General features: G+C 41.9%; 1 protein-coding gene across 4 annotated transcripts; it reads right to left on the reverse strand.

Annotated features, from left to right (window-relative positions):
* Positions 1–104: 104 nt before the first annotated feature.
* LOC135942124 (uncharacterized) lies at positions 105–21,689 on the reverse strand. 4 transcript variants are annotated; one of them, XR_010575059.1, is made up of 11 exons: positions 21,477–21,689; positions 15,786–15,980; positions 4,170–4,382; positions 3,787–4,007; positions 3,105–3,525; positions 2,868–3,044; positions 2,632–2,811; positions 2,272–2,577; positions 2,134–2,215; positions 1,724–1,940; positions 893–1,032 (listed from the first exon to the last, which is right to left on the reverse strand). XR_010575059.1 is itself a non-coding variant. In XM_065488080.1 (10 exons), exons 1-10 carry the CDS (start codon positions 21,529–21,531, stop codon positions 720–722), a joined length of 2,163 nt encoding a protein of 720 aa, XP_065344152.1. In that variant the 5' UTR covers positions 21,532–21,687; the 3' UTR covers positions 105–719. The 4 variants fall into 4 exon arrangements, 2 of the variants coding, with proteins under 2 accessions (XP_065344152.1, XP_065344146.1); XR_010575060.1 differs by having other exon boundaries at positions 911–1,035; XM_065488080.1 differs by lacking the exon at positions 1,724–1,940 and having other exon boundaries at positions 105–1,032; positions 21,477–21,687.
* Positions 21,690–21,868: the final 179 nt, after the last annotated feature.

Consider the following 21,868-nt stretch of genomic DNA (forward strand, 5'->3'; position numbering starts at 1 on the left):
TATTTTTATGAAAACCAAAAGCAAAAACTAATATATTGCGTTTTAAAAGAGATTTATATATTAAATTAATTCTTTTTAAAGGATCGTGAATAAAACTTCAGGAATACATCTTATACAACCTTATATTTAGCATTCATTTAAAATACATGTACAATTAGTAGACAAGAATTAAGTATTGTATAGTTGTTCCACCTGCGGGTATAATGCTGCGTTTGTCCTATAATCCTGTTAAAAGACACTTCTTACATTACACTGTTTGGATCAGTTTTTTTAAACTAATAACACACGTTTCACATGTACATTCAACTCTTCTTTAGCACTCGTTTGATAAAATAGGCCTTAATAAAAACGTCGCTCCGATATAATTTGTGTAGAAAAATATCTTTTGCCGCGCAAAACAAATACAAAATAATGAGAGTGATCATTTACGTCATTTCTTGCTAGCAAAATGACTTGCGTGCAGAGATGAGTCGCATTAACCGTACCATAATTGTACAAAAATAGCATGGTCAAGGAACTCGTCGCTATATAAAAGAGATTTTTCCGTTAACGTTTTCGATTTAAATAAAACCCCCAAAGACACGGCGTGTTGCCAATGCAGAAATAAATTAAACACACAACATTGATGAATTTTGACCCCTGAAATAACAATATCAGATGCAAAGTGGCAAATTTCGTCTCAAAAAATCGAACAATTTGCGTCTGGTTTGGAAGATAGCCTAATATCTACTCTTGGGCTTAACGTTGGCCCTTCCGCTCCTCCAGTCGCCACCGTCGGGGTGGTGGTTGTGGTGGTGGTGGTGCCTCCTCTTGTTGTCCACGATGATCTCGGCCGAGTCGCGGTTGCGGCCGAATTCGTCGTCTTTCCTCTTGGTCTTGCCGTGGCCGGCGCCGCCCTCCTGCAGATTGTCCCAGGCCTGTTTGTAGTAGCGGTTGAGTCCGCCGCGGCTCTCCGAACCGGACGAGTCGTAGGAGGCGACCGTGTGGCTGTCGGGGGACGCTCTGTGGCGGAAGTGCTTTGTCGTGCGATTTCTGCTTTAGGGAAAGAGAAGAGACCAATTAAGCCATGCATAGCGACGAACAAGGACAAAAAGCAGGAAAGATAAAAGAGAGATGGAGGCGAACGAATATAACACACGTGAACAACAATAAAACGGACACAAACATGAAAAGCTCAAGCAAACTCGACAACCCCATGCACCTCTGCACAAAACTTGCCTAAAATGCGTGAAATTATTGACATATTGTTGGAAATCGCGTTATAGGCTTGGGAACTATGAGTAGATCGTTTTTTCTCTCTCAAAAGTGAAACCCTTTTGATAGAATAAAAATGAACGATTCTCTCAAGCCTATACTCGAATTAATTTCTGCTGAAAGGAGTGTGTGCGACGAGAAAGAGAAATAACATATATTGCGTGTGTGCTACCAGCGGATAGAGGCCTTCCCAGACGAAATTCGCAATTTGCGATTTTTTACCCCTGCCTATATCGATACAATAAAAGGGACACGAATTTTTAAATAATCTCTCCAGATTGTCCTGCTGTCCGTGGGGTGCACGTGTGGATGTGGAATGGTGATCGGCAGACAGGCCCCAGAGAGACTTTATAGTGCCACCAATTGAAAACCGGGGGAATGTGCTATCTACTTTAAAAAAAATCGCAAACTGCATAGTATTTAAATTAATTAGGGGCAATCAACTAACGAAATAGGCGCTCATTTTTACCTTTATTTATGGCACTTGGGTGGGTATTGAGTTATTGTGTGTTTTTTCTCGGACTTAGATAGGGTTTGAGAAGTAGCCTGCCCTACTTCTATAACCCCTGCTTATAAACTCCCGACGCCCGACTTGTTGGTCAGGGAAAGGCAGGGCCAAAAGCGTGGGGTACCAGCTAGGTGGCAACTTGCGAGAGGGTGGGGGAGGGAGTTTGCTTTGCGTCCCACTAGAACAACATGATGAGATATGATGTGTCAGCGGCAGCAGGTAAAAGAATTTTGGAGTTTTCACATTCAATTCTTGATAGTTGGTGTTTTGTGTGTACAGCATATTTCCAATCAGGATGTGTGAGCCACAGTAATAAAAGAGAGTTTATTCCAACCTCTAAGACCCCAAAACTTTCACATGTAGCAACTTACCTCTTGACGAGAATCACAATCGTGGTGATTATAGCAGCCAGGAAGACGAAACCTCCGAACACTCCGAGAGCAATGATGGCTCCTGAAATTGCAAATTAAAAATTGCTCTGTAACAACATTTCTTTTCATCATTTTTACCAAGGTTGAGACGAGGGCTACCATCCCGGATTCTCTCCTCCTCGACGGAACTTGGCACATTAGCGTTGGGGCCGTTTTCGTTGTGTCTAATATTGACGTCGAGAATTTCGTTTTCGCTCGGGTAAGGCTCGACTTCTTGAATGTTGTCAGTGGAGCCGACTGTGGGTGGAGGTCTTCTAACTGGAGTGGTAGGCGGTCTGATAGTTGGCAGCAGCGGAGGGCGGCTGAAGCCAGCGCCAGGGCTAGGTGGCACGAACACGTTCTTGTTTCCGGTTCCAGCGGGAACGTTGACAGCAGAGGCATCAACTGGAAAAGAATTCCGTTAAAATAATTTTTTTTTGTTAAAATTAAAACTTTTACCTTCGCAGCGGGGTGGGGGTCCGTTCCACCTCTCGTCAACGTCGCACAAGAGGTCGGCTTTGCCAGCGAGTCTGTATCCTGGCGTGCAGGAGTAGACGACTTGGCTCAGGTAGCCAACACTGTCGTTGAGAAGGTGGTACCTTCCGTTTGAGATTTCAGCAGGCAGACCGCAGTGGATACCTGCGATTATAATTTAATTATTAATTTTGTTCTTCACGAAAAGCCGTCATAATTACGTTTGCACACGGGAGGGAATTCATTGTAGAAGCCGGTGGGCAGGCAAGTTCGTGAGGGAGGTCCAACCAAAAGGTGGCCGTCGTCGCAAGTGTACTCGACAATAGAGCCGACATTGAAGTCAGGGGAGGCCATAGTTGAGTTTGGAGGCTGTTCTGGCCTGCCGCAAGCCTTAGGTTCTGAAATTCCAATTAATTTTAAGAATATACACTATATTATATTTATTCTGATTAACGTACGGTGCTGGCAAATGTAGTTGAGCTTAGCGTTGCAGTTGGTGTCGGACCAGAGCCATCCTTTGGAGCCATCGTACCTGGCGCAGTCCTCGTTACCTCCGGGCGTGTTCCAGAAGGAGACGGACACGTCGTCGCCGCCAATCCACTTCCAGTTGTTCCTGTCCTGAGGATCGCGCACTGCGCCCATCCAGTATTGGCCGTTGGTGTCGCTCCTGTGACGACGCCACAGCTCCCAGCTGATGAATCCCTGAAGGGCAGGGTTGCTCTCGTCGACGAGGGTGCCGCCGCGGCTCTTGCACAAGGCCGACGCCTCGCGGAAAGTCTGCGGCTGGCGGTTGTAGAAGATGTAGCACTTGCCGTTGTAGGTAGCGGTGCTGCCGGGAGGCTGGTCGCGGAATTGAGGGCACCTCTCGATGGGCAGCGCCTGCGAATACAAGTGCACGTGGTTACTCGTGGGTGTCAAAAGCTTGGAATTTTGCCACGAGAATGAGGAATCGTTATTTATCATAAACAATTTTTATTCCTTAGGATGATGAATTATTTACTTTCTAATTTTTGCTGGTTGATCAATGAATTAATTTAAAATTTTGCGCAAAATAACATATAATAAATTCAAAACCCTTGTGGTTTTCATTTATATTATTAACAGTTGCGCAACATTTTCAAGAAAATATTTGGAACGTACCTGGTCAGTGTAGACGAAGGCTTCGCAAATGGAAAGGGAGGCGGGATTGGTCGATTCTAGGTGGACGCTGACGAAGGCACCTGGCATGGGTGGATTGCAGGGCAAAAAGAGGGGCTTGCCCTCTTCAAGGAAGCCGTTGAAGCGGTTGCAGATTGGATTGGTGCCCAGGTCGGGTCGGTTGTTGCCGACGCGCACCACGATGCTGGCAGGCTGGTTGTCGCCTGAAAAAAAAAGAAAAAACGGCATCCAAATGAGTTTGGCATGCTAATTTGTTGGGACCAAGCCCAAAAACATCTACGTGACTTTTTGAGATCTCTTATCATAGCCAGACTTAGGATTTATATTCTTTTTTGTGCGTTGAATTTGCTCAAATGCGAACTTACCACAGCAGGACTTTCCAAAGTCGAGACGCACCAGCTGCACCATGTACGGCTCCAGCAGGTTGACGTACCACCAAGGCGACCTTTCAGGCGCCGTCAGGGAGCACGTGTCCGCATTGTAGAAAGAGCTGGTGCTGCCGTCGATGGCCTTCTGGGGGATTCCACCCTGGTCGGTGCTGATTTGCATCGGAGCTTTGCCAGCTGCGACGTTCAACACTGCAATCACAGAGGGGAAAATATAATTAAAAGAGTTCTTTTTACCAATGTCCTATTCTGTATTTGTATATAAACGTAAACTTATATAGCAGTTACGTTTTATGATGAGCAAAGTAAGAACCAGATTTAATGGTAATTTCTGTAATTTTATCGCACGGAAATACGGCGTTATCTCTTTGAGATGCTGTAACACATTATCATAGTCTAGAGAGAACACTGAAAAGTTCCCATCGCATCAACAAAAAGAGAATTAACAATTAGACGAAAAGCACTCAATCTTTAAAGACACAGAGAGCTGCAAAAAGACCTGCTTTTGCGCCAACTTATCTTCAACATAAGAGCAATTTGAGTTGCCGTCTTGGTTCACTTGGCAAACGAGCAGCGATGAAAAAGCGGCTGTTTGTTATAGCATGAAGCGCGCTGGTTTTTCGCTATTGGATATAATGAGTTATGGCATTCCACGTAATAAAAAATTTTGATCGGATGGATGATTTTGGGTGGTTAGGAGCAGTCTAGCGGTTTTGGCTAATTATTTGCATACGCGCTCAGTGAGGAGGTGGCCGACATATTAGGCGCATTTAGCATATCCGTTAGTTATCACTAGTTCTGGCAGCACGACCAAAAAGCGACCTTTGCGTGTACTTTTTCAACGACCCATTGTTATAAGAAAATTTTTCTCTCTCCGACTGCTTATATGACATAAGAATAAATGACAGCAGGACTAGAAAAATTCCTGCGGTTGCGGTCTCTTTTTCTCTTCCGACGTCCACACAGATTTTCTGTTGTTTTTTCAACCTGAGGCGATCTATCCTTCACGCGATGAATAATGCCTGACGAGATGAACCGAATATGGAGCCTAAAAGCAAGAGTGCCTCCTCTTAGTTAGGCATATCCGGCATATGTAAAATGAGCCGAGAGCTAGAAGAAAATGTGGCTTGCTTCATTTCAAAATTTAAAGGGGAAATATGAAGCCACTGAATTGCTAGATTTGTCGTTGAGTTGAATGGTTGTAAGGCTGCAAAAATTGTCCTTTAAACAAATACAGTTTCAATCGAACAATTAATATTTTTTAATAAAAATTTATGGCGGTTAGGCACTTTAAATTGGTCTTTAAATTGTGGAACAACCCATGTGTGACATGGCATATTGACAACACAAATAAAAGCAAAAATGTGCTAGAGTAATGTCCCATTTACGACATTCACCCTTTGCCGGAATAGCCGTATTGTTCGCAAATGCAATTTTACAGATTCCGGAGGCAATCGCTGCATTGTTTGTAGCACTTAAAGAAAAAGCCAGCGGAAACAAGGTGCATTAAAAGCAATGTATAGATATAAGACCTCGTGGCCCGATCGGTCACACTTTCCATTTTGATGACACCATGCACCGACGACAAAAGCTATTATTTTCGCTGTCACTTTTGTCTGCCTATTAATCAATGGATCGAGCCAATCCGCAATGAGTGAAACATAATTACGGCCTAATCGGGCAAAACCCACTGGAAACACAATAAACAAAGGTGGTGTTGGCAAACAAAGGATGTGCTGGAGATAACGACCGACACAGTTTTCTGCGCGATCTTCGATTATTTTATTTTGCAAAAGGAATTAGTTTTCCGAAGGCCGCGCGCTTCGATTACGCGCCACGTTGAGAAATGAAGTCATAAAAAGAAGCAATCTCGTATAACTGCAGCGTTGGTCGCTCAAGAGAAAAGTAGATCAGCGCGCCTTCCTTTTTCTCCACTTACTCGCTTCTTCCTCCTTTATCGTTTTGTGTTCGCTTGTGCTCCGCCAGAAAACAGGTGCGAGACGTCTGCGGACAATTAAGAGTTTAGCCTTCCCACAGCGCGTGAATTTATTGCACCTCTCGACTGTTGTTGTTTTTGTTCATTTGCATGTCGTCTGGCCGATAATTGATTGGGATTGCAGCCTCTTTCCCATCAGCTCGGCGTTAAATCATAAATGAGAAAACGAGATAAACCCGTATCGTGGGAAATGTTTAGTTTTCACGCACTTTTCGGCGGAATTGTAACGTAAAAAGATTGCGTTATGTCACTGCAGAGCGACTCAATAGATCGCAGGATCAGCTTGATTTGCCGGCAGACAGGAAAACGCTTACGCTGGGAACTGAATCGTCGCACTCGAGATCATGCTCCAATTATGCTTGACCAAAATAGCATGATGAAACCGCTGAGCCATCAGAAATGCAGCATTTCCTGATGGAAGCTTTCTACGCAGATTGTCAAGTTGATTGAAACACTAATTTTGTTTCAAATATTATTTAAAATCGAACAAAAAATAGAGAGTACAATGATGAAACAGAAAAAATTTCAAATGAAAAAAAAGAACTGTAAAAAAACGAAAAACTGTATTTTTGTTTGATCCGCTTAATTTGTCAATTAAATCTCCAGACCAATCGCTCAAGCCATATTTTAGAAGTTGATTTTCGAGTTAAAGAGCGTGTGCGGCTGCTGGTTAAGCGCCAGATTATATGAGAAGAGACGCAGCGCAGCACAAGAAGGAATAATAAACGTGATGCATGACCCACTTGACGAGGAACTGCTTCTCTGCCGGCGCAGGTATTTATTAGGACCTACTAACTACAGTACACGCCGCGCGCGCACCGGATTGAGGTCATTCAAATGACGCCGAGTGTCGCACTGCAGCCACCAAAGGGAAAAACTTATCACTGCAGATTTGGGGAAATTTGATTACTTTGCAGTCGTGCATTTTAAAAGACACTTTTCCTAGAGGCGTTGTCAGTCTCTGTGAACATCATCGTGCGCTCCTCGTGACCACCGAGGAGAAGCAGGAAACGAGTGGCAAAGAAAGTTATTTTTCTCGGGACTGGCAAACAAGAATGAAAGAAAAAAAGAAACGGGTTAAATGCTGCTGCTGCTGCTGCTGCTGCTGACGAAAACACCTTTGACATGTCGGCCATTAAAAAGAAAAGCGTAGACATGCTTCTCCGTTTGGAAATATTTCCAAAGCTGACGGCGCAACACAATTACAGAGAGAGCTAAATTATTGATGAAGGGTACGGTGACCTATGCCACAGATAATTTTTGTCACGCCGACTCCTGTCATCAGAATTAGAAATCTTCTGCTCAAGTAGTGATATTCTTATATACTTTATTGCATCCAAGAAAAATCGCGAAGGATTTCTCACCGCTAAAAACTTAAATTGTGTTAAAACTCGTAAAATCTTCTTCCTGCTAAGAGAGAAATGAATTATTTACTTAAGGTGAGAAAAATCCCGTAACGGAATAACCACAAGTAATTGAGATAAGCCTCAGAACTAACAAGGTAATTACAGAAATCTCGAGAGAGAGATACAATGTGCGAAAAATCAATTCCGATGTAAGGAAGCTAACAAACTCGATAATTAAATCCTATATATCCCAAATGCAAAAAAAAACGCAAAGTAACAAATTACATCAATTTAAATATCCGCACAACCAACACGCTTCAAAATTCAGCTGCTAATTAGAAGTTAGGCGCTTTTAGAACACGCAGAGAGAGAATAATTGCATGCTGCCAAGCACGAATTAATTTAATTTAGATAACAGCCAGCATCATAATTAGCATGCACATGCTGCGCAAAAAGCATGGTTACACGATGTGCCATATGGGCTGACATCCGCGCTTTTTATTATAACACACCTCGCGGGCAGCAAAGCAATGAATGCAATCGCACGTCTACGCGCGCATTCTTATGCTGATACCCGTTTTTGCTGGCAACACATGTCGCGGGCGCCGTCTCCTTTCTTACGGTACGTTCCGCCGCATGACTTGACTTTTTCACTTGGATATTAATCTCGTGACGCCATCGCCTCCTCCTCAATGCGAAATAAATGGCTTTTCGGCCAATTTCGTCCGAGAAGCCGGATTCGATTTGCATATATTTACAACCCGGGAGAGCTCTGCTCTTTGTTGGCGCACACGTCATTCATTAGAACTGCCAGGTGATTCAGTAAAGTACAGGAAACGAGACGCCAAAGGTAAATATAGCCTGGAATTTCAGCCGGCAAACCAAGAGAAGAAAGTCGCCATGTAATTTTCCTCATTGTTAACGTCGTTACAAAGCATTGTTGGCCGCGCCGAATGTGGCACACGCACTCCGGTCCACTGTTGTTATTATTGAGGTGAATTTTATTGTGGCATTGTACATTCACACAAGGAGTGAAGGTGAATAATAATTCATTTGTTAAAGTTATAAATTGGCTGGAAAATGAACTTTCATCCTCGTGAATTAACGTGACTTCTAGAACGGGCAATTTTTCAGGAAAATCTACGCTGAGGAACAGATTATTAAAATATCAACCAAAAAGTATGTTTCCCACTCCTTAATCACTAAAAACTCTGATAAAATTTTAGAAAATCTTTTTAATTGGTAAACGAGTCTTAATTAGGATTGATTGAAAATAAATTAATCACGACATAATTTTCATTTGTGCTTGCTATAAAAGACACTCTTTCGACCCAGCCAATTATAATCTCAGAGCAAAATTAGCTTTTGAGCACAGACTAATTAGACGCGAAGTAGTTCTGCGTCCTCCTTAAGAAACGCGTTCGGTTTTGTTTTGTCAACAGAGAAGAGCAGAGACACTTATTTTGATTACAACAGTGTCGTCTCGAAAGAGATCCATCCAGGCAGATTGCATTACTCTTACTCTTCTCCGCGTTCAAGTCGCAGACAAGTCGCTTCGATTGTGTAGCACGTGAAGCGAGCAGATGATATCTTTTGGGGACCATGCAACCAAATTTATTGGCACGTCGCGCCGAGACCATTCTCTCTTTTTTGCGTGCAGAAAATTCACTGCCGAAACTGGAGCACAGATTTATTTCGAAAATTAAAGATTCGCTCGGCGCGGTCTTGGCACTTGCAGCAGATGAAAGTTCATATATAAGGGTGACACACAAGTGGCGAGCGGAGCCAACTTTTCGAATCGACTGCTTGCCGATCTGATTCACGCCGAGCAAAACTTTCAAAATTGCAGCGCTTATGCAATTGTTTGTGCGCACCAGAATAGAATACCAACATGGAGAAATTGCCGAGTTAGATCAGCTTTATGTAATGCGCGAGTATAGCCGTGTAATATACCGCTTTCGATACTTTCCTCGGACCATCCGCCTGCATGTTAATGACCATTATTTGGACTCATGAATTATGCATGCCGAACGTATTGTTTATAATCGACCTGGTGTGCAGAGGTGTTAATACTACAAACCGTTGAACCAGGACGCTCAACGCTGTTATTTAGTATCTACGAATAATAGCTTCATCATTTCATGTTTTCAGAAAAGATAGAGTTAATCTCTTTTATGGATTACAATCGGGGATTAGTGTGTATGGATTGATTAGCTACTTCTCGAAAAATTAAACGGGGTTTTCGATGATGTTTCGCTAGATTTCGATTTCTTTCGTCGCAATCTATCCTACGGTGTGAAAATTCCCTAAATTGTGAAATAAATCATAGTTTTACAGTAGGAGACAGTGCTCCCCGATTTATTCAAAAGCTTTAACGGCTAACTGGGAAATTTTTAGCTTTTTCCTAATTTTTAGATAAAGATACAACGGATTTTTCCCCAATTTTATTTAAAATTTTGCCATCAAATCTTATAGAGCAATCTTTATTTTTTATCCTTAAAAAAATGCCACTTCTAGCAACACAATTTGCGCTAAATAAATAAAAGAGTTATATCTATCATGAAATCTAGGCAATATCAACAATTTGGTGTGTCACTTTTCTATATGTGATAAAAAAAACGCAACAAGTTTGGCGTGTTTGGGTTGGCCTCATAGCTCAGCAGGTGGACTCTTTTTCTCGTCTCGCATCACACTTACGCCGAATTGAAAAGTGACACAAGGAAACCAAATCGCATCACGCGACGAGTCTTTTTATTATTTTTTGTTCGCCGCCGTGTGAGATTAATTGGAGGCTTTTTGGAGGAGCAGACGGCGTGCAAGAACTCGTTCTGTGGTCCTTTTATAATGAGACGCTTCCACAAATATTGCAACCCGAGTAAGAGTGACATTCATTGTGTGTCGCCTGCATTCAACAACGCAAGCAAGGTGAACGCCCTGCCATTTGAAATGCGCTGCCAAAACTTTTCCGTTTTGCAACCGGTGGTGAAATTGATGCGTGCGCGGCTTAGATTTTGGATATTCAGGAAGTACTTTCGATTAATTCGATCAATCAACATGCTTTTTGAATTTGGCATTTGGCGAGAGGAGTTAATCGCATTAATTATGCATAGTTTGAGAGCTGAAGTGCTTTTCGCCTGTCGCGCTTTCTATCACTGGTCATGCAGCTTTTCTGCGGTCATTATCACGCATTTTAATCTTCCCTTCGCTACCTCTCGTGAAGTCGAATTGTTTGTCATGGAAAACGAGTACCTGGCACTGCAATCGCTGCTTTTAATTGGGAGAGCTAATGAGTGATTGGCATCATGAATTTCAAGATTTCCGTGTTTGCTGTATCCAACTATTTTCCAGCACGAAATTCTCATAAGTACATTGCATTTTTAATTTAGCAAGGAAACAACTCAACATTTATATACGTTTCGAATCAGTTGTGAAGAGGAGTGTCCAATCTTCAATCAAGCAGAATATGAAATTAAAAAACTATTAACACCAGGAACAAAAGCGAAACTTTTCAAGCCACCGACACGAATCAACTATTTGTGCGTATGAGATCTTATGTGAAAGAACACATGATGATCTGCAGAAATTACCATGCTTCAAACGAAAGACCACCAAGCGGCGGATATAAATGGCTCTCGCATCTCTCATCAAAAGTGCTTTTGGTGATTCAGTAAAAATTCCTGACAGAGGCGATTGAACCTCTCCAGCAAAGCGCTTTTCAAACATACACACATACATCAGGCAGATAAAGCAAAGAAAGAAAAGCTGCATTCGTGATTTTGATTTGGCTTGATCGGTCTGGATGATTTTAAGCTAATGAGAAAGCAGCGGCTGGAAATTCTTTTGAGTCATGCTCTTCTCGGCGCGCGAACTCTTGCGATCAAATCTAGCAAGTCAAGTGTGATCTCTCCGATTGGTCACAAACAAACAGTCTGGTGCATTTTCCTTTCAGCAAGCAGCAAAAATTTATCATGGTTTCTGCACTTACTTGGTGAGAGTCCAGTACCATTGCGTTATGCAAGGTAGTTTACATTAAATCAACAAACGGCTTCTGTTCTTTACAGATCAAATTCACTCAACGGAATAAAAATTTGAAGATTTTAGAGCAAAATTAATAATTAAAAACCTATTTGTTTAATGGATCTATTTTGGGAGCAAATAATGCGGAACAGTTTTAATTGTGGGCATTAAAAAATATTTTCTCATGAGCACAGAGAGCAGGGCAGGTTCTCTTTAACTTGTTACATCTGCGGGCCGTAAAATCTGCAACAGGCCGGACGAGCACTTGTGCCTGTCGCACGGAATTGGGGCAGCAGCGGCAGCAAAAATGGTTTCAGGCGATTTATGCATAATTATATATACGAGCAGTCGGACGAAATGAATGTTGCCCCTGTCGGCAACTAACCATAATAGTCCAACTTTCCTGCGAGAGCCAGTGACCCCTTGGTGCGGCGAGGATACGCTTTTCGCCCAAGGAGGATTTGCAAACATGAAGATTGGCCCAGTAAGAAGATTCGCCGCATTCATCATAGGTTTATTCAGAGCTATTTTGTTTCGGTATTTATTTGTTGTTGGAAAGAGAATCCGGGTCCCATAAAAGCAAACGTTTTTTGCCAATTAGGCGGCTTTTTTGAGGCATTTTCGTCAGTAATTGGTATTGCCGGAGTTCGCATTAAATGCTCTTTATTATTATTGGAAAGCCTGAGGTACCAAGTCATGAGTCAGATCAAATTAAAGTGGCAAGATAAAAAGCGTTATTATTTTAAACGCATAAATTATTTTACTTTTGTTGCAAAAAGATTTTCTAATTACGAAACACCGAGCATTATGAAAAAAAACAGGATGCGCACTTAAGATTTTCTTTTTCAATTACCTAAGCCTAGCAGCATCTGATTAGTTGGGCAGGCCGTGACTGGACATGCTGCAAATCAAATTCATCGCGCTTTTGTTCCTAATTGCCCGGGTCGCACTCGAGTAATCTTATTTCTGGTGGGCAAACACAAAAGCACCGGCGTCAGATGGCACCGCCAGGAACCCTGCGCATCATACAAATTGATTTGGAACGAAATTGAATCTCGTTCGTGCTGCTAATTTGCAGCAGCAATCGAAAGAGAGGCATTTTTGCTTTTGTAAAACAGTAAACTCGACGAGAGGTCTAGTTTCGCTCGCTCGCTCCTTTTTCTCTCTGCGCGTTGCGCGGCTAACGGCGCAAAGTTACGCCTAGGTGCCTTTCGCCGCCGACAATTTTCGTATTATTGTGTAGAAAAATGTGCAAAGCAAAACTTATTCGTTTGACTCCTCACTCTTCTAAAGAAAAAACAATGCCGGTGGAATTCTCGTTATGAAAGCCGGATTTTCGGGGAGAGGTCATGCTGCGAGCGCATCAAATCATATTTCGGCTCTTTAAAAAGAAGGAAAATATTAAAAGCTTTGAGCAATGATTCATTCAAATAAAAATAAACTCAAAATAAAATGAAGTCATGCATGAAAATCTCACCGCATCGTTTTCTAAAAAAAAAAACTAGAGATTTTGTGAAAATGCTGAGTAGTTAGGCTGATCGCTGCTGGCAACCTTTTTCACTCCTTGTCGTGTTTCGTGTTACAATTACATTATTTAGTCTAACACACGATGCACGTCTCGAAATTAGTCGCAAAAACTAGCAGCATTTTATGAATTTATGGTGTATACTTTCTCGGCGAAATTTTCTTCTGTACAAAGTGCAGACATGCGCCCCGCCGGTAATTGGGAAGACGTGAACTTCCTACCGGTGTTTATTGTTACAGCATTATATTCAACAGGCTGATAATATTAGCATAAGCTGTAATTTTTACTGTAGACGAGATATAACTTTCAAATCCTTTCACCTTTGCCACCTATCCAGACTATACACACGTGAAAGTTTTTGCGGATGGATAACAACAACGAATGATCGTCTTTTTTGCTAAAAAAATATTACTCGGCGTGATGTTCTCACAAGCAAAAACACGACAGCAGTAGAGTCTAGAATAAATCCCCTCGGCGCGTTTCCAATTTTCAACTTCACGCTATTCCAGCTTGTTTTTCGCCGGTTTAGTGCGTGGACATGATGTTAAATGAACGATCAAAGAAGCTTCGTGCGTTAAAATTCCCTTTGATGGAAAAAACGCAGATCATTTTGGATGGAAACGGTCGAATTGGCGCAGTAATAAAAATGTAATTTTTGCTGTTTTGTAACAGGTTTGTCCAAACAGGTCTGCTAAGAGAGTGGTGAATGTAGAGGAGGCTCTTCCTCGTTGACAAAAAAAGAACGTTGCAGACAGAGGTTCGGTGGTTATCTTTGAATGAAATTAAGCGTTAAAACCGCTCATCCAGTTTGTCTCTATTTATTTTAATTCGTTTCCCGCTAGGCCAACGCGAGGATTAAGCTATTCCTCTGTCCGGCTACAATTAACCCGCTGGTAAAACTGAGAGCACCGTTATGAGCGATTGGCTAAATCTGGACGTCCTCCCAGTCTCAATTAAGTTGCATTCCAGCAAAGCCACAAAAATCTTGAGCGAGGTTGTATCAAATTGCGGAATGAAGAGGAAAAAATGCGATGAAAGCACAAGCGAAAATTTGAGAGCGAATTGAAAATTTATAAATGGGTTGGCTAAAAGGTAAAATAACTGTCATTTTAATGTGTTAATCAAAAGTCGACTTTTGATACCAATTAAATTCAAATTTTGTCCATTTTCTCTAATAATTACAATGCATGGCCATATTTTCTTGTCGGATTTCGATTCCTCTCGTTGAGATCTATGCAATTGTGTATGCCACTTTTTGGGGAACTCTTTGTTTTGAAATAAAATCAGATTTTAAGTATGGAGACAGTCATTTCCATTGAAAAGCATGATGAATTTGCTGCCGCTTCTCTATTAAAATTTACAATGCCTTAATTATAGTTTCTTAGCAAATTAGTTTATGCATTTTGGTAACAAGGATTTTTCAGATTCAACATCCTCTTTAGATAATTGGATTTTAATGACACAAATTGAATTTTTCATCCATCGCATTGGTTAAATATTTATTTTTTGTTCAGAAACGTATATTGACTGTTTATTTGTGTAACCGGTTTTGTTGTTGAAAAATTTTAATTTTTGAAAATTTTCTGAGGCGTAAAAGCAGCTCCCGGATGGACCCAAGAGTGTTGCGCTTGGAGCGGTCGATATCGCACAAATAATCAGCAATTAAGCGGAAAAGCCAGCGAAATTACAGCCGGCGCACATGTGCCGTGTAAACACATATGGAATCAGCAAAGCAAAAGGACGCGCGCGGTGGCATCGGCAGCACGAGTGAGAAGGTAACGGTAATTATTAAATCCTGTAATATGGTGAGCGCGCGCGTATAGGAGCAGCAACCTCCTACCATCGCGGCCGGCGCGTCTCCTCCGGAGGTGGCTATATGAATGCGTGCTGGAAATTCACGCATCTCGCCGCGCGCTAGGCCAAGGTCGATCGCGGAATGCGCGTTGATGACCCATTGCACAACGCGGGCAGGATAAGCCGCGCCGCGATTGGCCACAACTGTAAATCCGCGCGGTGCCCATCACACTTAAAGAGGCTCAGAGCCACTCGTGTGTCGCCTTTTTTATCGATCGGTGAACTGGTTAATAATTCAATAAATTAAAAAAATAATATTCCAAGTTTCACTAGCACATATTGCATTTGATTGAATTGGAGCTACAGTATTTATTCAGCACTCTCCGCACACGACTCGGCTACAATATGTACAAAAGAGCGCACGCGAGAGCACAACAAAGCGTATAAAAAGAGTGAAATAGATGATGAGGTGTGAGATATTACACGACCGACAAAAGAGCAGCACGAACGGTCTAAAAAGCGAACGCTCGCGTCCATTGTGTTCAAAAGGTTCACTCCTATCATTCAAATTTCAATCGGATCAGGCTGCTTAACAGCGGTAGCTGTGTTTGTTCATCGGTTTGTTTTGTTTCCATTATTCTTAATTAAAAAACGCAGACAAGTCATTAGTCAAAAGTGCAATTTCCGTAATTTAAAATCACTCAAGCTCGGATAATGAACAATAACTCTTATTCCTGCAATTATTCGTCTTTCTGCGCGATAATTACGTCGGAGTTGCGTTCGTATTTTCCCATAATTGTCTCCGGTCTGCGTGGAGAGCGAAATGTATATAAAAATATATTACGATATTGAATGCACAAGAGTTGGATGACTTCTAACTAAAAGAGCACTTGTTCATGCTTGGATGGTGTACTCACCGCAAAAAGGAATCCCTTCAGGCGCCCACTGTCCGTCATCGCCGCATATCCGTCTGGTCGGGCCGAGAAGTTCGAAGCCCCTTTCGCAGCTGTAGGTGGCCACAGAGCCCGTGGACAACGCCTCGTCCGAAAAGGAGACGGTAGAGTGGGCCGGTGCTCCGGGGAAACGGCACTTTTGATCTTCCGCAAAGGAAGCTGGAATTACAGAGGTTCACATTTTAGAAAATTTGCACAAGAAATACATTTTGTATGCGTTTGTTGTTAATATTGAAAATAAACTATCATTATATGAGAGTGTGACGGTGCCAATAATAAGAAATATTTATGTAACAGCTTGAAAATAAAAATCAAACTTTATTGGCACATAACTAGTTCCGACGAAAATCCTCTCTCCTTGATTGCTATTTAGTAAACAAGCATTCAACGATTCCAATAAAAATTCTCGTGTTTCGTGGCATTTTGGTCACGTGAGCGATTTCCTCATCTGAATTTTGGTCCATCCTGCAGCAGCTGTGCTCATATCAATTTAGGTGGATCTCCTCGGGAGCCCAAATCAGAACTATTTATCCCCACCACCTGTTCGTGCCGAATTTTGCTCTCTGTTATTCACGGTGTCCCTTTGGTAAGAGCCTAAAATACATCATACCCACACACACACACACGCATCTCGCCCAAAAAGTAACTGTTCGCACTGCTGGCCGGTGCTTGAAAGGGCCTTGACATCAACATTACTTTTCGCCGCCGCGTGTTCTTGACCATCAAAACGTTTCGGCCAGATGAAGATTATGGTGTGCGAGCAGTTTCCCTGCCGCCGAAGCACGCCATTCATTATTTTCGTGTTTGTATTGATCGGTCACGATTTTCCGAGCGAGGAGGCGGATTTTGCTCTGATTGAAGACTAGAACGGCGGGAAAATAATTATGATTTTAACGATTACCGTTCTTGCGTTTTCTTGCACTTCAAAATTATAGTGTGGCTTTCTATTTGAAGTACACAAACATAACGTACATTTTGATATTGTACGATCCGCGGTATTTAATGCCCTTTTAGTAGTGTGCTCGCACACATTTCCTGTTATAATTGTATATGGATTAGCTAGCGTAAGGAAAAAGAAATTAAATATCGCGGCGGCGAACGGACTATGGCGAGCTTTGGTGTCTTATCTAAAAAGTAACGGCAGAAGGGTCAACCGCCCGGCTCCGCGCATTACTGATAATGGTTAAATATAACAAACCATGCGGCGGGGTAATGCTAAACAGAAACGCACATCCTTGCTAAAACAGCAGAAAGAACGTTATAATCCGCATTCAATGGAAACGCACCTCTAAAACAATTTATTTTAGGCTTTTCTGCCATGGATCTCTCGTCACGTAAAAATGCAATGCAATATCAGTCTGCATTTGCAGCCACAAGACAGAAACATAATAAATTTCGCCTCTTATCAACTCAAAAGCTAATTACAGATGCTGAGAACTGTTTATTTTTCTGATTACGTCCAGTTTTTTTTAATGAATTTAATTCCAACTTAAAAAAACACATGCATTTAATTGGCTTCATTGGCAAATAATTTTTGGATCGATATTTGAGAAATTTCATAGCTTTGATTTTTTACTTACTATGACTTTATGAATTTCAAAGCGTGACTATGGTAATTCAATTAGATACAGAGTTCGTCAAATGGTGCACTTAAGCCGATGGGTACTGCAGTTAACAGAAACCACTTTCCGCTGATTTTGTGCTTTTTAAAGCTTTTTGTCAGCCCAGCCATCCATAAAACATTTTCCACGTTAATTATTAATTACGGCATAAGTTTGTGGCTCTTTTAAATGCAATTAAAGTTAAAAATGATTTATCATTGGCGCTCTGTTATTAAAAAAGAGTTGCTGACTTCTCAAGACAATTTTCGAGGGAACGAGCCCATTGTAGATAATAATGTGTTCATTGCACTTGCATCCAACGGCATAAAAGTTATAAATAGCCAAATTTGCTGCGAATTCATTCTTCTGGTTTGACGTAACGAATGTGCACGGCGCCGTTTATTAGGGCGCTCGATTATAATGAAAAGGATTGGACGCAGGCTAGCAGAAAATTATGTCGGCCGCGTGCTTTTCATTATGTTATCATCGTCATTATCCGGTGAATATGCATCAGCGATCATTACGTAAAGAGTAAACTCGGTTGGTGCTAGTCAGAACAAAAGGAACGTGAAATTGGCAGCGATCAACGGGCAGGATAAAAATAAAACAGCCAGTGAAAGAAAACAAGCAAAATTCGGTCATCAATTCATTCAAGTGTGGTCAGGTCCAAAGATTAAGTTTTGGAGAAACTCCGAAAAGTTCAGTTTCGACTGTTTAAAAAGCGTGAAATTCTTCAACTCGGCAGCAAAATGAAAATAAAAACTAAAAACCTTTTTGATCGTGCGCGGCCACAATTTGCTAATTAACGAGTAATCACGTCTCCGCGTGCATGCCGACGAGAAGAAAAGCAGATAAGACAAGAGATCCTCTTTGGCGAAAATTTGCATTTCTCGAACAAAGCTGCTTTCAACATTCGCGGTTTCCGCCGTGAATAATAATCTCCTTAATTACCGAGCAAGTACAATTAGTTTCTCCTCTGCGTGAACTTGGTAAAACACGCTTCTGCCCTTCGATTTCTAAGATCCCATCACGACAAAAGCGAAAACAAAGAACGCTTCTTTCTTGCCTTGGCGAGCTTCTGCAATTTGAGCAATAAACCATTAATGCGCCGAGTGTAAACGTCGTCTGCTAAAAGCCGAGTGACATAATTACGGATGCGGATTCCCAGCCGCCGCAGAATACTTTTCACGCAGGTAAACCCGAAAGACTCGCCGCGCGGCTATTGATCCTAATGAATAAAAGTAGGTTTTCCCGCGACAACGAGAGACCTAAGGTGACTGTGCGAGCTGCTGCAGATGCTGGCTCCGCAGCATCTCAGCAGGGCGACTTTCTACTCGCTTTTGTGCGATGAATAATCAACAGCACGGAAACGAGGTGCTTTGCAGTGAATCAAAGGGAAACAATCTCGAAGACATCGATTCCTCCGCCTCACCGCCACTTCCTTCCAACTTGATCGAAATTGAGTGATGAGCGCGAGGAGTCATAAAAAATCAGACACTGCACTTTCCTCATCCGCTCTGAAAGCAGCGAAAGTTCTTTTGTCCCGGATGTGTCCGCTGCTGGACACTTTAGAACACTGAAAACTGCTTGCGACGTGATTTTCCCTTTAATTGAGTTAACGAATTGTTTGCAGTGCATTATTGTCAGCGTTGTTTTAAGTTCCGTGTAGTTGCTTTCTTCTCGGTGTATTAATTTATTCTAGAATAAATCAAGATGAAGCTTACTATCTTCAGAGGTCTTCAGGGGTCAGACTGTTTAGAATTATGAACATAGATGCGTGTTCGCTTCATTTTACGGCTGAGTTAATTTTGCAAAAGATGAGATCACGTTTCCTCACTATCGATAGAGAGCTTCAATTTGACTAAGATGAAGTTATCTAGCTTTCATCATTTAATAATATTCAATAAAGGAATCTTTAGGCACGAACCTATACATTCGTAAAATTGCTCTATCCACGCGAGAACTAAAAACTGCTTCAAGCGTTCGCTGAATTTATAAAGCAAAAGTAAGCCATCTCTGCACAAAAGACGCAAATAAAAGCGTATTGCTCATTATTATTATTCTTCTGCTCAGACTTGAACGCTTGAAACGCGCTGCGGCATATTGCAAGCAAATAGAGTGTGCAGTCGTCACAGTGTTTTTGTAACTGTCAATGGGTTTTGGACAGCACAACAAACGCCGATTAAGCATTTTCCAGGTGTGTCCAACAACGACACCGAGAGTTAACGGATTCGCTCGTCCACCTCACAGAATGAAAACTGACTCACAGCTCACTCCTTATGGTTAGTTTACTGACACAATAACAAAAGCGCGTTGACCTACCTACACCGACTGAGGAATTTGCATGCAATTTTAGCCGGCGTGTGTGGCACCGGCACGCCTTTATGTTTAATTGATATTGGTGTTATTTGCGTTGACAATGCAAGGCTCATCAGTATTCAGGGCCTGAGTCGCGCGCTTAATTGAGCCGAAAAGGTGCGCGAATGCGTGCATATTCCATCTGATAATATTTTTTAGTATCTCGCGGTGAATCGTGATTTGAATGAACATTCCTGAAATGAGGCGATGTTCTAAATCTTCAGAGGGATCGAGTTACGCAAAATTTGCAAGGTCTTGTACGTGATTTTTAGGTAAAATTCGGGAAAGCACCTTCCACAGATTCATTATTTTAAGGCTATTCTCCTCTTTGTGCAAATTTAGGCATTTTGCAATTTTATTTCGTCATCTCCAACGATTCCCGTTACGCGTATTGCTCTTTGTTTTATTTTATTCTGCCCTTTCTTCACTAGGTCAATGTGTAGGAGTGCTACAAGCTATGCTGTGTGTGCATCAATCTGGCGCGTTGGAGAACACATGTATGACATTACAAAGCCAAGGCTCGCAAGTTTAATGGATATGAAAGTGCATTAACCACATAAACGCACATTATACAAGAAGTAATTAAGCTCAAGTGTAAATTAAGTTACATTAACAAAATAAAAACTCCATGACAACACGAGGTTCATAATCATTCCACTCTAAAGCGGATTTCTAGGTAACTGGTATTAATACAAATTAATTTGCCAATTAAAATAATTTTTAAAAAGAGTTAAATCACGGATTAAAAGTAAATTGTTACCTCAAATTTTTATTGTAATAAAATCAGAGGCCTTGTGGGAACTATTTCCTGAATTGATAAAAAGGCTTTCCCACGTTTTTAGAATCAAATTTATGTGGGCATGCAAGGAAAGTAATAAATTGGATCGACGAATTTGTCTGGTCTGCCACATAATAAGCTGGAGCGACGTCTTTCACGACAGATTTTGAAATTATTTTTCATCCTCCGCTGCTAACCGCACACGTCCTACGTGTTCCGGCCTCTTCCTCGATCTCATTGCAAGTACCGTAGTACAACACAAGTGAATTCGAATGAAAACTAAAACTTGCGTGCAGAGGCCGGTAACAACACCGTGATGTTCCTTGAGGCAAAAGTGAGTATCAAAAATTGACGATCCCACACTAGATGAAAAAAGTGCAAGAAGGGGAGGGTTTCTTTGCATCCCTCTGGCAGGTACAAAAGAGTAGACGCAACAAAAAGCCAAAGCGAAACGCTTGAATAATAACGAATAAAATTCCTCACAAAATGTGGCTTTATGATGCATTTATCGCGAGACCCTGCCTATAAATATGATATTTAAAAGCATCACGCCTGAGAGGAAATGGGAGCGACACAGACGCTTTTTAAGGCTTCCTTCAGAGTGATGAAGATGCGTACACCTTGCCAGCGGAGTGCAGAGAAAGATATAACTATATATGAAGACGCCTCTTGTGATCGAGTTAATTGTAAAGATGATCTGCGGTTGACCCATTTACCGATTGACTAGACAAGATCCGGGAGCGAGTGCCTATTAATAATCCTCGCCGTCAGAAGAGCATCTTTGTGAACCCAATTTTTTACCATTATAAAAAAATAATCACTATCCAGGTAAAATAAAAAAAAAATATATTTTTTCATTTTTCCTGCTATCCTCCTTAAATTTAAAATTATGTGTTTTTGTAGTCGTTGTCAACTTACCTGTGCAGGTGGCAGAGAGAAGAAGAAAAACGCTAACTAAATGTCGCCTCCTCATTGTGGCGCAGTCTTGTGGCAGGCGAGAATTCGAAGCACGGACCCTGAGAGTCGAGGGTGTTCGCACTGGAAGAGACACTAGAATCGGCAGACAACCTTCTTCACGTCATGCAACCTCGCGAGTGATCTCGAAGCGTATAACAGTTTCCATTCCACCTGCCTACCTGCTAAACAGCCCTCCCCAAAAGTCGTACCTTCGCCGCCGCCGCCGAGCGCAGCAGCTGACGTCACGCGAGTCTTCAACCAGCGAGCACTTCCCCTCCGTTCCGACGAAAGTATCACACAATCGCCTTCCACATTTTAATTGATGCCGGCCGCGTATGGAGTGAGTAAGCAGG

The sequence above is a fragment of the Cloeon dipterum genome, chromosome 1 (genome assembly GCF_949628265.1).
Source record: "Cloeon dipterum chromosome 1, ieCloDipt1.1, whole genome shotgun sequence".
Classification (NCBI taxonomy): domain Eukaryota; kingdom Metazoa; phylum Arthropoda; class Insecta; order Ephemeroptera; family Baetidae; genus Cloeon; species Cloeon dipterum.

Excerpts from the sequence above, each read along its gene's own strand:
- LOC135942124 (XM_065488074.1), bottom strand. The coding sequence starts at position 21,531 with ATGAGGAGGCGACATTTAGTTAGCGTTTTTCTTCTTCTCTCTGCCACC. Across the intron at positions 3,526-3,786 it reads CCTTCGTCTACACTGACCAG|GCGCTGCCCATCGAGAGGTG; the intron begins GTACGTTCCAAA and ends TTGTATTCGCAG. Across the intron at positions 1,036-2,133 it reads ATTGTGATTCTCGTCAAGAG|CAGAAATCGCACGACAAAGC; the intron begins GTAAGTTGCTAC and ends CTTTCCCTAAAG.